We start from the raw sequence: 17,103 nt of genomic DNA on the forward strand, positions 1-17,103 counted from the left end.
TATAACCAAAATACTCTTTTGCAAAACTTTCATTTTTAATTTACAAATCCCTCATGCAGGCATTTTGGTTGGTAGGCTTGGTAACTTTAGAATGCTACTCTGTTAGTATGAACGAAGTGAGATGCACATAGAATTGGTAATATTACAGCCTCAAGTTGAAACTAGTTCAAAACTAAATAACTGGCATTAATTATTGTAGACTTGTATAAACACCCCCTAGAGCTCATTATTCCATATGAAGGAACGTACATTGAAAATGTGATCATTCCGGTTTACTCATTAAATAACATGTTATGTTTTGTTACTTTTAACTTGGCTCGCTTGCTGAAAGAAAAGCTTCATATCATAATAAGCGGATTTTGGGGTGCCTATCCGGCATTATAGAAATAGGCTCAATAATTCGTAGTCCGAATTCTGTGCAAGAACTACGGATTCGGCCAAGTAGAATTGTATCAGTTCAAAACTCCACCAGACCTGTTTTGTCACATAATGGAACTTGAAATCCCAAAATTTCTAAATAGCTAAAATAGGCTGTTACATTATGTCACAGAATATCGGCCGAAGGCATAAAATATGTTTCTTAGCCTTTGATAAGTAAACTGTATAACTAAACTCGGAAAAATACACCAAAACAAAACGTACATATGGTTACCGTACTTTGTTATAAAAAAAACAAAAGGCCAAAAAAACACTTCCTTCAGCAATATTTTTGGTAAACCTTATGAATATCGTACTTTGTTATAAAAAAAACAAAAGGCCAAAAAAACACTTCCTTCAGCAATATTTTTGGTAAACCTTATGAATAAGAATAACAACAAATAAACTCTCTGAGCACATTCTTGCTAGTGTAAAAAAACTCATCACAGCCATGTGTAATAACGTTCAAGGGGCAAAACTTGATAAAGATGTTCAAAGGCATGGCATGGAACCTCGAAAGCTTTAAAAGAGCGGAACACAGCAGACACACGAACGAGTGGCATGCAGTACTTCTAATTGTTAACTTACCTACCTACATAGATAGATAGGAAAACCAACGTCAGCAGAAAGAAAAACACAAAAGCCACAACATCTGGACATTCGCATTTAAAGTGAGAATTAACATGCCGTGGCATTCATTGCAATTCAAAGTTTGTAATTATCCCAATCCTACTCAACAATAAAACGTGAGCACTGGGCACACTACAAGTAAATTTACAAGCACAAAAATTAGAATATATTTTTGCTGAACCAATACATGTTAACGAGATAAGCGAGCCATGACCTGCATACAAAAAACTTTAATTTTCTTTACCACATAAAAACCTAATTTTCTTACCAGGAAGGATACAGCACTCAAACATAATACATCTTACAAAAAAACATGTGTGAAATCATCATATAAGCATAGGATTCAGGCTAATGCAATCCAAATTATAAATTTAAATCATGATGGATAAATTTCCATATGCCTGAAACACGTTTCAAAATAAAGTGAAAGAATTTGACACAAGTTGAAACGATTCAAGACACTCAAAATGTCTCTAAACTAACTAGTACAAAGCCAATCCCTCCATAAAAGTGAAATTTGTTAGACTTTGATAACTTTAAATATTAATATATATATATATATAATATTTGTTTATATTTAATCTATACTAGCATAATGCCTTTCTTCTTTAACTCTATATGTCATATCACTGTACTGTGATATCTACTTCTGCAGTATTGGGGCATAGCATCCAAGCACCTTTGGCCTTGTCCGATGATATTGATCTACTTTCAAACCTTTAACTGAAGGTTTCATAATGTAGGAACCAATGTATCCAACTTTTGAAAGTCATAAGCCAATTTATAATTTCAAGACTTACAGCAGATGGATGGAAGAAGGACCAGACACAGCAGCAACTCTCTGTGCCCGATGTGCTTCAACTCTATAAAGCTCTTTTGTTTCTTTTTTAACGCGACGTGCCTCACGTCGATCCTCCTTCACAGCAGCCTGCAAAACAACATGACCAACCATTCCTGTCACTGTAAGGTACTAATAATAACAATAGAAGTGTATAAAAGGAAAACATAAACACAGGTATCATAGAATCATGTTGATAATAAAGATACCTTCCGTTCTTTCTTCTCCTCCTTTGTCTCAAGCCCGTGTTGTTTTCTCTTGTTCTGTTCAGTTTTTGGAATGCTCTGGCCTTTAACCTTTTCAGTGGAAGCTTTCCTACCACCAGGAAGGAAGTCTACAGGAAGTTTCTCTTTTCCTCTAAGGGATATTATTTGATTAGAGGAACTCAAGGCTGCAGACACAGTTTGAGCAAGTTTCTTTTTCCTAGACGCTCCGGGTGCTTCTATCTTTCCTGGATGATTATCTAAATTTGAGTATGTCGAAACAATGGTCTCACAATCCCAAACTTCTGATTCATCACTACTTTCTTCTACAAGTACAACATCTTTGTTTTCATCTTCAACTTCATACCCCTCAGCGTATTCCTTGCAACGACGAATCAGATCAGCAGCAGAATCTTCTTGTTCCTCATGTGGGGCCTCTTTATTCTTCAATAAATCTGCAGGAACCTTATATTTGTCATCATCAAGTTCTAGATCATCCATCCGACGGTTGTTAAGAGTGTGTTTGAGCTTCTCAGCAAGGGACTCATCTTCATCGGCTTGATAATTTTCATAATAATCACCATCATCTTCATCATCAGTTCCATACTCTTGGCGTTCAAGCTGTGACAGAAATATACAGAGGATGAGAAACTTAGGTAAAAATTCAGACAGTCAATAAAGACACGATACTTGCAATTATGGTGAGGGACAAAATATGGCAAAGGCATCCTCCTCAGATACCAGAAACAAAGAGGCTTGACATGCCTCATTAAATACTACAATTCCTAAAGAACAGAGAACCCAAACAAAATATAGATACAGAACAAAATATTATGGATAACATAACTCACCAAATCAAATTGCTCATCCAGCAAACGACGAGCTCTTGGCTTCTCAACAACAGAGTCCACCCCTGGTACACCATCTGTTATCCCATGAAAAGGTCCAGAATCATCTGTATCTCTGGAATGAGTAGAAACTTGCAGTACATTTGTAATGTTTGGGTTTCTGTTTACCAGAGATTCCTCACAAAAACTTGTTTCATTACAAATATGACTCTTCTCTCCATCATCTTCAAGGATATTTGCCTGAACAACAAAGTCTTCTTCCAAATCCTCATCATCAGATCCCAACCGTGACACATCGCTGTCATCAAGCAATGCAGCCACTTCAGGATCAACCGCCTTCTGCACCCTTACGCTGGTAGTCTTGGATGCAACACTGTATAGAGAATTCTCTTCAGGCTCTCCATGGGCCTCAGAAATTTGCAATCTCGAAGCATCATAAGCCTAAACTCATCAGCAAAAAAAAAACACAACCAATCAATTTCCACTTCAACAAAAAACCTAGTTATCCATCCCTTCAGGTCAACCTCATATTAATATCATAGACCTCACAATTTAAATGCTAAACTAAACAAAAATCACTAAGGCCGTGTTTGAGTCTGCAAATGCCAAAGCATCCATAACTTCATGTGCATAACTACAAATAGAATTATAACTTTGGATGGGAATGTTGGTTTCATGTCATCTTTCATTATTCCAGGGGATGTGAAGGTGAAATAATATTCCTTCATTTGTAAAGAAAAAAATAGACCTTCACAATTCGAACCGTTTCTATCATGAAAAAATTTGAACCGTTTCTATCGTGAAGTTTTAACTTTTTTTAAATCAAACAAGTTTTAACTTTTTTTCTAAAATTATTAAATATGCAAACCTAACTTGTGTGTGTAATATCCCTCTGGGTATAATATTCCTATGAGCACAAAATCATACCATAAAACAATCTCCCTTTCTTATTTGCCACCTATGTTATGAACGGTCACGAAAATCAAAGACACTGATCAATCTATATGAGAGAGAAAGGCGGGAGCACCTTAACATACCTTAACATCACGAGGGAGGTGTTGAAGCTTGAACTTGGGGTTGTGAAAGAAAGCAGCACCAGCGCCAGTATTCTTGATTTCCCTCAAGTGATTCAAGTAGTTATAGCCATCATCCGGAAACCCTAGCTGCAGAATCTCCTTCCTGACGTCCTCAGACAATGGGCCGCCGCTAACCCCGTCGTAATCGTCGTAGTCATCGGCAGCATCGTCGAAACCGGAGTCTTCAGCGACGGGGAAGGAAACGGGGTTGTTGTCGACGCGGACGAAGACGCGGTCGGATTGTGAGAAAGAAGGGTTGGACGTGTCGCGAGCGATGAGTTGGAAAGTGGCAGAGTTCTTCTTGTCGATGAACTTCTTCTTCCTGCCTCCCATCGTGCCTTCCAAGTGTTCGACGACAGGAAAGACCCTAACAATTACAAAGTGTGTATCACTGTTTAGGTAACGGTTTAGGCGGCAGTGTTTGTTGTGTTTCTCTGCTGTTCTCTCTCAACCTTTAAGTCCACAGTTTGCGATTCGGAGTAGTAGTGGCAGTGCAGAAGGAGAACGAAACCCTAATTTTTAATATATTTTTCAACAAAAACTAATTTTACAGATATACATATATATATACATATTTGATTTTAAAATATATGTAGAGATAGTTACCAATATTTATATAAAATTTAAAAATTATTATTCGTGAATGTGTTAGGTTGCTTTTTTCATTTATATGAAAATATTTTTTTTAAATATTTTTTTTCAAGAATACCTTGGAATTCTTTTATGAGTTTTAAAAAAATAAAATGATTTAACAAAATTAATCAGAAAAGTAAATTAAAAAGGATAATTTAAGTGTTTTTTTTTTCAAATCAAATTGTACGTGTATGTTACAATTTTATTATTGTTTATTTTATATTAAATAAATATATTTTAGACTATCTTGTAGGAACTAATTGAAGAAAATAAGAGAAGATAAAAGGTTGTAGCAAAGGATTGAACGTAATTGCACAAAATTGGAAAACTAATCTTATTCATTTTGATTTACTCAATCATATATATATATATATATATATATATAATAAAATTACAATTACTAAAAGCTATAAAATCAAGTCGGTATACTGATCATTAATGATGCAATATAACGGTAAAATAATTTAAGGGTAATAAAATCATAATTAATAATAATAAAATCAGAATTAATAACCAACATCCTCCCTTAATTCTGATTTGGAACAACCTTCATGTCCAACATATTCCAATTTGATCATGTTCTTCCCAACTTGGTCTCGCAGGAAGTGATATCGAATATCAATGTGTTTACTTCTTTGATGAGAAACCGGATTCTTTGCAAGATTAATTGCAAAGACATTATCAACATAAATCTTAACTGGAACATCTAGATTAAAACCAATTTGAGTCATGATATTGCTAAGCCAAACTGATTGACAAGCACTTGTTGTTGCTGCTACATACTCAGTTGCAACAATTGACTGTTTAAAATAGACCAAAAGTTGTAGTACCTTTGATGTAGCGCATTGAACTTGTCGAGGTAACTCCATGTATCTGACCAATCCCACAACATAACATATGTTGGGTCTAGTACACGTGAGATATCTAAGGCTCCCAACAATCTGCTTAAAGTATGTTGCATCTACAGTTTGCCCACCACCTTCCTTCGTGAGCTTAATTCCAGTTTCAATTGGAGTCTTAACTGGGTTTGAATCCTTCATTTTAAACTTCTTTAAAAACTCATCAGCAAATTTCCTCTGAATGAAGATTCCATAATCTCCTTGGATGACTTCAATGCCCAAAAAGTAGGACATAAGACCGAGATCAGTCATCTCAAATTCCTTCATCATGATATGCTTGAAATCACTAATCATTTTGAGATTACTTCCTGTAAAAATCACATCATCAACATAAAGACATAAAATTAGCAAATCTCCATAATCATTAGTCTTTACATAAAGACCATGATCTGATGCACATTTTTTGAATCTAGTGGCATGAAGAAATGAATCAATCCTTTTGTTCTAAACTCTTGGTGCCTGTTTAAGACCATATAAAGCCTTAGTTAGTCGGTACACCTTCTCCTCTTTTCCAGATTGTATGAAACCCGACGGCTGCTTTACATAAACTTCTTCATCAAGTGGGCCATTTAGAAACGTAGATTTGACGCCCATTTGGTGAATTTTCTATTGCCTTTGTGCAGCTAAAGCAATGATTAATCTCACTGTTTCCATTCGAGCTACATGAGAAAATATTCATAGTCTTCTCTTTGCTCGAATCTCTTTGCCACCAACCTTGCCTTGTATCTATCAATCTCACCATTTGCTTTCACTTTAATCTTGTCCACCCACTTCACATCAATTGCTTTGTGTCCTTTTGGATGATTAGTGAGCTGCCATGTATTGTTTTTTTCAATCGCCATCAATTCTTCATTCATAGCCTCTTTCCATTTGGGATGTTGAATGGCATCAACAAGTCTCACGGGTTCTGAATCTGTAAGAAAAGCAAAGTGAACTAAATCTCCATTGTCATCAACTTCATCATCAAGATTTACTTCGCAATCTTGAAGGTGTACAGGTTGTCGTTGCTGCCTTGGTCGCTCCATCATAGTTGCAATTGGAGTTACAACTTCAGGTTGAATTACAGTTTCAGGTTGAACTACATGTGCTTCCTCTTGTTCGTGATTACTATCTTCTTGAGCACCATTGACAACATGATTATCACATTTTGATCTGCATTCATTTGCATAACGGTCGTGTTTATGGCAATTATAACACTCAATATTTGATTTATTATAAATGTCTCCTCGTCCTCCGCGTCCATGTTCACCGCACCAAGAGTTATTTGAACTTGGATTATGATTGGAACCAATGTTGTTTTGCACAGCACCTGCATGATTATGGCCACCACGACCTTTACTACAATATGATTATGGCCACCAAGAGTACCATGTTTATGATAGGATCTACCAATTGAGACTTGTGCTTGTAAAGCCTGTTCAATTGGTTTTTAAATCTTATTGTTATTCATGTGCTGCTCATGCGCTCGTAGGGAACCAGACAATAACCTTACTGTCATTTTTGAAATGTCATTGGCCTCTTCAATTGCGGCAACAACATGTTCAAATCTGGGAGTTAAAGACCTCAAAATCTTTTCCACCTTTGCTTGCTCTGAATGTGTTTCACCATTGCTCTTCATCTGATTTGTCAAGGCAAGAACTTTGTTTATATAAACATCAATAGTCTATGTGGTTTCCATCTGCAGCAATTCATATTGGCGTCTTAGGGTTTGAAGACGCACCCTTTTGATCTTATCATCACCTTTATAATTGGTTGACAAAATTGTCCAAGTTGTTGCTCCTTCTATATGCTCAAACGTCTCATCATTCATCCCTTGATGGATGAGATACAAAGTCTTATTGTCCTTCTTCTGATCACGATGTGCTACTCGTTGCACCTCAGTTGCATTAGCAGCTAATGCAGACACTCCACTCTCAACGACATCCCATAACTCATTATAATCAAACAAAACTCTCATTTGCACACACCACCGATTGTAATTTTTTCCATCAAGGATAGAGACTGATAATTGAGTAGAGTTCATGATAACAGACTAGCTCTGATACCAATTGTATACATATTCATTATTTGTCACTAACGACAATAGATAAATCCCTAAATCTAAACTAAATTTTAAAATTTGTTAACTTTATCGATTAAATTGAAAATGAAAGTATATTAAGGCATGATACTTACTTTTGTTAGGGTCTCACATTTTGTCTGATGCAATGTTATTAACATTTAAATAATACTGTACCTGTATGGATATTGGGGACTGAGTAATGTTGATCCACGTTGATACAAGGTATCTGCTTCGCTCTTGATTGTCTTGTCCTCGAGTTTCCTTTTTCCTCGCGTGCCTCGGTCGGCCGGTGGAGGTACCTGCGATTGTGCTCCGACGCTCAAGTCAGTAATCTCTCTCAGTGAGAATCCTTGATAATCTGAAAAACATACCTTTCTCTCTTTCTTTCTCTTCTTTTGTATGTCTCTTTGGGCTTTGGCCCTCTGGGTCATTAGTGGTTCGCGACGTGTTTTGTGGTCCTTGGGTCGTGTTAGATGGTTTCCTGGGATCTAGGGGGTGTTCCCGAAAATCCAGGGAGTGCTCACGTGTGTTTGTTACTCAGTGAGAATTGTAACCGTTTGTCCCACGTGTAACCATGTTCCTTGCTTAATTAGATAATTTAATTCGGACAACGAGGTCGTCCGGTACCGACCGGTACACTTGCCCCCCAGGCTCGAGGTCATGTAAGGACGAAGAGTCGTATAAGGCTCGGGGGTTATTGAAACAATGCGTGATAGCTGGGATCATTAATGTGTGGCAGAGATGTGACGCATGGCAGAGTTGCCGTTTGGGGATGCTGTCACATCTGGATCGATTGAATGGTAGGGATTACGTGCCGTTTCGTATGCCGAGCGTATATGATCGTTGGATTAGATTTGATCTAATGGTGCTAGACGAACGCAGGGGTTTTGCTTCCCATCTCTTTGCCTATAAATAGTATTTCATTTGTAGAGTTGAGGGTTTTTCGTTCCTTTTGCTTTGAGTTTTGGGTTGCTTGCTCTGTTTTGCTAGGTGCCGATTTTTCTGCCAGTGTCGTCTTCTTCATTTCAAGGTTAGTCATGCCTTCTTCTGAGGAGTCTTCGAGTGTCGCGGGTTCGTCTTTGACTTGCGGTGCGAGTCAGGCATCGGACGGCCCAAGTTATGATTGGGTTGATCCTGTCGTTCTTCGAATCCCCAGTAAAATAAAGTCTTCGGATAAATTAGATCAGTTTCTAGCAACCCATAAAAATTTTCTAACCCCAGATTGCCCGGCCGATGCGTTATATGTCGATATATGCGGTATGACCGACCGTGTGTGTCATGGCCGGGAGAATGCTCCACACGACTTTTTCTTTGTGTATAGTACCTTGTTTTCCCATTTACACGTAAGTTTACCTTTTGATGATTTTACCATGAGTATCCTTCGGATTCTCAATGTCGCACCGACACAATTGCACCCTAACTCGTGGGCCATTTTACAAGCCTTTCGAGTTATTTGTCAGATATTTGGGCTCCTGCCGACCGCCGAATCATTTTTATATTATTATAACACGTACCCGAGTACCCCAGTAGGTTGGTTGTCGTTATCCAGTCGTCCGGGGAACGTACGCTTTGCTGCTTTTACTACCTCGTATAAGAATTTTAAGGATTACTTTTTTAAAGTGTTTGTCGAGCCGGACGGCCGGGATCTATTCTATAATGCCGATGGAAGCACAAAATTTCCATTCCATTGGACGGAGAATCCCACCTCCCTTGACCATCGGCTTTGGGAATCTTTGTCTCCCATCGACCAAGAAATTTTGATGGTCGTGAATCAACTACCGTGTAGGCTCCCTACGCGGGAACTGATAGCCCTTTACGGGTCGTCCAAGCAGTGGGCGGACCTAAATGGTGAGCACCTTCCTCTTGCGGTCGTTCGGCTGATAGCATATTTGTATCTTACCTTCGTGTTTGTGGTGCAGAAATTGTTGTGAGCATGGATCCGAGTTTGAAGAAATATATGAATAGTCTGAAGAGGCAGGCTAAGAAGAGTAAAATAGCCACCATCGCTGGGATTGTCCCGCGGACGACTGAGCAGGAGGTCGTTCCGGTGGAGGTCGTTCCGGTGGAGGTCGTCCCTGTTCCCGCTCAAGGAAAGAAGAGGGGACGTCCTGTTAAGGTGCCTCGTACGGACGCTCCGTCTTCGTCGGGCAGTCCCATTAGCTTATTGGTGTCATCCGTCAGGGTGGCACCTACAATGCAATTTGACTTGCGTCCGGAGGACGAGGAAATTTTTGCTACCATTCCCACCTTAGATATGGTCGAGGAGACGGTTGAGCTGCAGTGTCGTGCGGCTGTGGCGATCAGGGCTCTTGGGGACGAGCTAAGGAGAGTGAAGACAGTCTCGATTCCAAAATTGAAATCGCAGCTCAATGACTCGACCGTCTCGTTGAAGGATGCCCTGAAGGCAGTGGATGAAGCCCGGACTGACGCTCAGTTGGTCAGGAAGGAGCATGAGGCTTTAAAGATTACTTTAGAAGAAGTAGCAGCAGGACGGGCAGATGCCATCAAGGAGCGGGAAAAACTGTCCGCGGAGAAAGAATTGTTGAGTGCTCAAGTTGAACAGCTTCAAGGGTTCATGTTGAGCATCAACGAAGAGTCATTCAGGCAGGGCGTTCGGCAGGTCGCCTTCTTCCATGGGGTGCCGGACGACGATGAGCGATACGACTCGAACATGGATGTCGTGGATGGCCGTCTGATGCCTCTTGGGGACGAGGAGGCCGAAGAAAATGACCAAACCATCTGTCCTGTAGCTGAGATGCCACGTGCACATGATACCGTACCACCGGAGGAGTCGATGCAACCGGATGACACCCTTGATATTGTTTAATATTTTCATTACCTGAGTCTGGGGTGTGGGCTAAAGACAATTTTATTGCTTTGTGACGTGTTTTGAATTATTTTACTCTTTGCTATCGAATTTATTTTCATGTTCCTATTACCGCGCATTTTAATACCGGACGATGGTGCTTTGATGAAGAAGTTTGATGTTGCGCGTAACTTGGACATTTATATATAATTTAATTGAGTTTCTGGCTAAGGTATTTTAATTGAATATCTGACCAAAGCTGGTGAATAACGTTTTAAAGTTATAATTTGGATAACGGTTAAGTATATATTCCGACCGAATGAACGGTTAAGTAATTTAATTGAATTTCTGACCAAGGTTGGTGGATAACGTTTAAGTTATAATTCGGATAACTTTAGTTATATATTCCGACCGAATGAACGGTTAACTAATTTAATTGAATTTCTGACCAAGGTTGGTGAATAACGTTTAAGTTATAATTCGGAAATTTCTGACCAAAGTTGGTGAATAACGTTTAGGTTATAGTTCGGATAACTTTAGTTATATATTCCGACCGAATGAACGGTTAACTAATTTAATTGAATTTCTGACCAAGGTTGGTGAATAACGTTTAAGTTATAATTCGGATAACTTTAGTTATATATTCCGACCGAATGAACGGTTAACTAATTGAATCGAATTTCTGACCAAAGTTGGTGAATAACGTTTAAGTTATAATTCGGATAACTTTAGTTATATATTCCGACCGAATGAACGGTTAACTAATTTAATTGAATTTCTGACCAAGGTTGGTGAATAACGTTATAATTCGGATAACTTTATTTATATATTCCGACCGAATGAACGGTTAACTAATTTAATTGAATTTCTGACCAAGGTTGGTGAATAACGTTTAAGTTATAATTCGGGAATTTCTGACCAAAGTTGGTGAATAACGTTTAAGTTATAGTTCGGATAACTTTATTTATATATTCCGACCGAATGAACGGTTAACTAATTTAATTGAATTTCTGACCAAGGTTGGTGAATAACGTTTACGTTATAATTCGAGAATTTCTGACCAAAGTTGGTGAATAACGTTTAAGTTATAGTTCGGATAACTTTAGTTATATATTCCGACCGAATGAACGGTTAACTAATTTAATTGAATTTCTGACCAAGGTTGGTGAATAACGTTTAAGTTATAATTCGGGAATTTCTGACCAAAGTTGGTGAATAACGTTTAAGTTATAGTTCGGATAACTTTAGTTATATATTCCGACCGAATGAACGGTTAATTGATTAATTAATTTCTGACCAAGGTTGGTAATTTAAAGTGCCTCGTTAAAACCTTCTCGGTAGAAAACCCTCCTTAGGGATAAAACTACCGAGCGAGGAAAGAGTGCACTGAATTCATTCATCAACTGTAATAGAATTTGAGATGCGTGGCATTCCACGTTCTCGGTATAGATTTTCCTGACAAATATTCTAAGTAATAAGCTTCTCCTGTTGCTGTGTCGGAGATTCGGAACGGTCCTTCCCAATTACTTGAAAACTTTCCTCCATCTTTCCGAGCGTCGCTGCGCATGCGCCAAACTAAATCTCCCTTCTGATAGCTTCGTGGCTTCACTTTGGAGTTGTACCTTCGTGCTGCTCGTATTTTGCATGCTTCTTCTCTTATCTTGCATTTGTCTCTTAGTTCGTTGATGAGGTCGAGGCCGACTAGTAGACTTTCCTTGTTTAAGTCTAAATCTAATGTCTGTCGGCGTAGTGAAGGCTCGCCGATTTCGACCGGAATCATGGCTTCTGTGCCGTACGTCAGGCTGTAAGGTGTTTCTTGAGTCGTTGACTGGGGAGTACAACGATAAGCCCACAGAACCTCTAACAATTCTTCAGTCCAGTTTCCCTTGGATGGGCCAAGTCTCTTCTTTAACTCGTTGAGAATAACTTTGTTGGCGGCTTCCGCCTGACCGTTGGTTTGAGGATGTTCGACCGAACTCGTTATATGTTTGATGTGAAGTTTCTCATAGAATTCAGCTAGCCCACGGTCGGTGAACTGTCGACCGTTGTCTGTGATAATGATCTGAGGTAGGCCGAACCTGCAGACAATGTTTTTCCACACAAAGCTTTGTACGTTCCGGGCGGTGATGGCTGTTAGTGGTTCAGCCTCAATCCATTTGGTAAAGTAATCTATGCCAACCAATAGGAACTTGCATTGCCCTTTTCCGGGTGCGAAAGGTCCGACAATATCCATTCCCCACTTAACAAATGGCCAGGGGGATAGGATATAGTGCAGGTGTTCTGGCTTTTGGTGCGACAAGGTGCCGAACTCCTGACACTTTACACACCTTTGAACATATTCGGCGCAGTCTCCCTGTACGGTCGGCCAGTAGTATCCGGCTCTTAAAATTTTAGCGGACATAGTTCGTGCCCCTGAATGGGTTCCGCATATCCCCTCGTGTAACTCGGTCATTACATATGTGACCTGTTCTGGACTAAGGCATTTTAGGAGGGGACGGGAGTACCCTCTCCTGTAGAGATCTTGGCCAACGAGTATGTATCGGGCGGCTTGTAGTTTCATTGTCTTCTCTAAGTGTGGATCGCATGTACCGTCGGTCAGATATTGTTTTATGGGAGTCATCCAGTTAGGTTGGGTGTCAGTCGCCATGCATTCTTCGGTACCAACACTTGGTTTAGCCAGGGTCACGTGTATGGTCGACCGGTAGACGCCTTTCTTTTTTAGGGTAGCCAATCTCGATAGAGCGTCCGCCCTAGTATTATTTTCCCTCCGTACGTGTTGGAAGGAGATTTCTTTGAACCTGTTTAGAAGATTTTTTACGAAATGAAAATACTGTTGGAGTAATGTTTCTCTTACCTCATACTCCCCTGTAAGTTGTCCGACGACTAGACGGGAGTCGCTCTTACAAATTATATTTGTTATCTCCAATTCAATCGCCAGATGCAAACCTGCGATTATAGCTTCGTATTCGGCTTGGTTATTGGAAGTTTTAAATTCAAATTTCATGGCTTGTTCGACAACAATCTCCCCTGGTCCTTCAAGTACAACTCCTGCTCCGGACGAACGACTGTTTGATGACCCATCTACATATAGTGTCCATCGGGGAGTTCGTTCGGTCGGATAGGGAGTGAGTTCTGCTGTGAAGTCGGCGAGGGCTTGGGACTTGATGGCCCCCCTGGGTTGGTATTCGATGTGGAATTCTGACAGTTCGACTGCCCAACCTATCATTCGTCCGGCAAGGTCAGGTTTGGTGAGAATCTTCATAATGGGATAGTTAGTCCTAACAATGACCTTGTGATTTTGGAAATACATCCGCATCCGTCGTGCGGTAATGACCAAAGCGAAGGCAACTTTTTCGACCATTTGGTACCGGGTTTCTGCGTCATGTAAGACTCGACTTACAAAATATACCGGTCGTTCTTCCGCTTCAATTTCTTGTACCAGAGCGGAACTCACCGCTTCATTGGAGACGGCGAGGTAGACCACAATGGGTTCCCGTGCGTTCGGTTTCTGGATGACCGGTGGGGATGTCAGAAATGTTTTTAACTGTTGGAAATTTTGTTCGCATTCATCTGTCCATTCAAATTTAGTCGTTTTCTTCAAAAGTTTTATGATGGGTCTCGTTCGTTCGGCAAGCTTAGGTACGAATCGAGACAACGACGTGAGACGGCCGAATAGTCTCTGGATCTCTTTGAGTCCGCTGGGACTTCGCATTTCGGTGATTGCCTTGCATTTTTCTGGATTAGCCTCTATACCTCGATGTGTGAGCATGAAGTCTAAGAACTTCCCACCTTCCACGCCGAATGCGCACTTCTCCGGGTTTAAACGCATGCGGTACTGACGCAAGGCTTGAAAAACTTCTTTTAAGTCAGAAACATGTTGTTCGCAAGAATTTGATTTGACGACGATGTCGTCAACGTATACTTCCACATTCCGACCGATCATGTCGTGGAATACATGATCCATGAGTCGCTGGTATGTGGCTCCTGCGTTCTTGAGGCCGAACGACATGACTTCATAGAAAAAGTTATCAGAATCCGTTCTAAACGCGGTTTTTTTCTCGATCACGGTGGTACATTTGTATTTGATTGTAACCTGAATAAGCATCAAGGAAACTTAGGATTTGATGACCGGCTGCACCGTCGACCAGTCGGTCGATAGTAGGTAGGGGATATGAGTCTTTTGGACACACCTTGTTAAGGTCTGTGTAGTCTACGCACATTCTCCATTTTCCATTCGCCTTTTTTACCATCACTACATTGGCTAGCCATGTCGTATAGTGGGCCTTTTGAATAAAACCAGCTTGAATTAGCTTGTCTGTTTCCTCTCGTGCGGCTTTGCGCCGTTCTTCACCTAGTTTCCTTTTCTTTTGAGCGATCGGCCTGGCCTCTGTATAAACAGACAATCGATGGGTAATCACATCTGATTTTACCCCTGGCATGTCTGCAGCCGTCCAGGCGAAAAGATCAGCATTCTTTGTTAATGTTTGACCGATCGTCTTTCGGTCGTCTGGTTTGAGAGATGTTCCCATGTACGTTTTTCGGTCTTTGTCCCGGAGGAATATGGGTTGAAGATCTTCCCCTACTTCCATCCGAGGATCATCCAGTCGAGGATCTAGATCGATTAAAGCGACCAAGTGTCTTATAGATTCTCTTCCTCTAGAGTGTCTTTCTGTCGACCGGCCTCTTCGCTCGGTGGTCCGTTCGGCTGACGTGGTATAAAGCCTTCGGGTCGGCTCCACCTTCAGGCTAGCTACATAACATTCTCGTGTTGTCTTCTGGTCTACATGTACGGTTGCTATATCTCCATTGACCGAGGGGAACTTCATAGCCAGATGAGGAGTTGAGACAATGGCTTTCAATCTGTTGATAGATGGCCGACCGAGCAAAATATTGTACGATGTATTGGCATTAACGAGTAGGTATCGTATGTTGATGGTCTTGCTGAGGTAATCATCGCCGAACGTGGTGTATAGATCGATAAATCCTTTCGTATCCACTCTTTCCCCTGAGAAACCAACTATCTGCTCGTTGTAGGGTTGTATCTCTGCTTCTGGAATCTTCATCTTCTTAAACGTTTCCCAGTACAGGATGTCGACTGAGCTACCCTGATCTACCAAAACTTTTGCGATTGCAAATTTATCTATCTCCACAGTTATTACCATAGGGTCATCTTGAGATGGATCAATTGCTGTGAAGTCTTCGTCAGTGAAAGTGATTGGTGGTATATGCGGTCGGCGTTGTGTGGAAGTCGAATGAACGGATTGAATTGCTCTCAAATGTTTTTTCCTTGCTAAATTAGAGCATCCTCCACCCGCAAAGCCACCTGCAATGTAATTAATTTCTTGAGGGGGCTGACCAAGCGACACCGGTTCGGCGATTGTATTGATGACTGCACGAACTTTTTGTTTAGTTCGACTTCTACGTTCAGGGCTTTCGCTTTTAGGCCTCGCTCGTCTGATCGGACTTTCACTTCTTTTTCTCCTGTTTGAACGATAGTGGTTGTCACGGGTCCGGTCGTCTCTCCGTCCCGAACGTTCTCGGGAATTATATTCATGTTGAGGTGACCTGGACGTAGTGATGGTGGTTTTCACGAACTTGCGGAGATGACCGGCCTGGACAAGTTCTTCAATTTTATCTTTCAGTGCCTGGCATCCTTCAGTCGTGTGGCCATAGTTACGGTGGTACTGGCAACGTTTACTGGTGTCGGCATTGGGAGGGGTTTGTGATTGCTTCAATGTCGGGATCAATTCAATCTGCAGTGCTTCGTCGAGAACCTTACCCCTTGGTACAATCAAGGGAGTGTAGTTGTGGAAACGGGGACCCCTATTGGGGCGATGTCGTTCTCGGTCGGTCGGTACTATGGGGGGACGAACCCCTTTGCTTTTGTCTGTGTTCTCAGCATAAGTTTTTCGATGATAGTCAATATGTTCTTCTATCTGCATGAACTTTGTTGCTCTCGTTCTTAATTCATCCATATTGCACGGAGGCCGTTTGATAAGACTTTCAGTGAACCTTCCCGGTAGTATGGCTGAGATCAAATGATGCATGGCTATTTCTGGATTAAGATTACGAATGCTCGTACACACTTTGCTAAATCTGTTCATGAATGTCCTCAATGATTCCCCCCTTTCTTGCTTGACATTTAGAAGGGACATGGAGGATGTCCGATGAGGTCTACTTGTGGCGTATTGCGTGGTGAATTTCAATTCTAAAGCATCGAAGCTTGTAATGGAATTGGGTGGAAGGTCAGAAAACCATCCAAGGGGTCCTTCCCTGAGAGAGGTGGGGAAGACCTTACACCATACTGTTCAGTCGGTTGTGTAAAGGGTCATTTGAGTTCTAAATATATTCAGATGTTCGTCGGGATCCGTGGATCCGTCATAAAGGTTTATCGTTAGGCCCCTCTACTTGTCAGGGAGAGGAGTGGCTATGATGTCGTCAGTGAACAGGTGGCCTTTTGGGTTTGTTACCTTGTTTGGGGTTCCTGACTTTACACTTTGATGGGTGTGTTGAACGAGTGACGTGTGAGGTATAGCCTGGGCTATTGTTCTCGTTCCTGATTGGAACGGTGATGGAGAAGGTGCACGTGAATGCCCTTCACGTTCAGATTGCTCAAGTCTATCCAACAATCTCTTGTTCTGTTCTTTCAATTGTGTTATCTCTTCCGCGTGCCGCTGGCGCTCCTCTTCTC

At 40.9% G+C, this 17,103-nt stretch overlaps 1 protein-coding gene across 3 annotated transcripts; it reads right to left on the reverse strand.

Annotated features, from left to right (window-relative positions):
* Window positions 1–477: 477 nt before the first annotated feature.
* On the reverse strand, window positions 478–4,555 carry LOC137807726 (uncharacterized). 3 transcript variants are annotated; one of them, XR_011080588.1, is made up of 6 exons: window positions 3,974–4,555; window positions 2,940–3,377; window positions 2,095–2,709; window positions 1,848–1,975; window positions 796–1,005; window positions 478–718 (listed from the first exon to the last, which is right to left on the reverse strand). XR_011080588.1 is itself a non-coding variant. In XM_068608494.1 (5 exons), exons 1-5 carry the CDS (start codon window positions 4,343–4,345, stop codon window positions 1,002–1,004), a joined length of 1,557 nt encoding a protein of 518 aa, XP_068464595.1. In that variant the 5' UTR covers window positions 4,346–4,555; the 3' UTR covers window positions 693–1,001. The 3 variants fall into 3 exon arrangements, 2 of the variants coding, with proteins under 2 accessions (XP_068464595.1, XP_068464597.1); XM_068608494.1 differs by having other exon boundaries at window positions 693–1,005; XM_068608496.1 differs by having other exon boundaries at window positions 693–1,009; window positions 3,974–4,553.
* Between the last annotated feature and the right edge of the window lie 12,548 nt (window positions 4,556–17,103).

This window comes from Phaseolus vulgaris, chromosome 3 (assembly GCF_000499845.2).
Source record: "Phaseolus vulgaris cultivar G19833 chromosome 3, P. vulgaris v2.0, whole genome shotgun sequence".
Lineage (NCBI taxonomy): Eukaryota > Viridiplantae > Streptophyta > Magnoliopsida > Fabales > Fabaceae > Phaseolus > Phaseolus vulgaris.

Coding starts and splice junctions, on each gene's coding strand:
- LOC137807726 (XM_068608494.1), bottom strand. CDS start 4,345: ATGGGAGGCAGGAAGAAGAAGTTCATCGACAAGAAGAACTCTGCCACT. Junction 2,710..2,939: donor TGGATGAGCAATTTGATTTG/GTGAGTTATGTT, acceptor TTTCTGTCACAG/CTTGAACGCCAAGAGTATGG. Junction 1,976..2,094: donor AGGAGAAGAAAGAACGGAAG/GTATCTTTATTA, acceptor GTTGTTTTGCAG/GCTGCTGTGAAGGAGGATCG.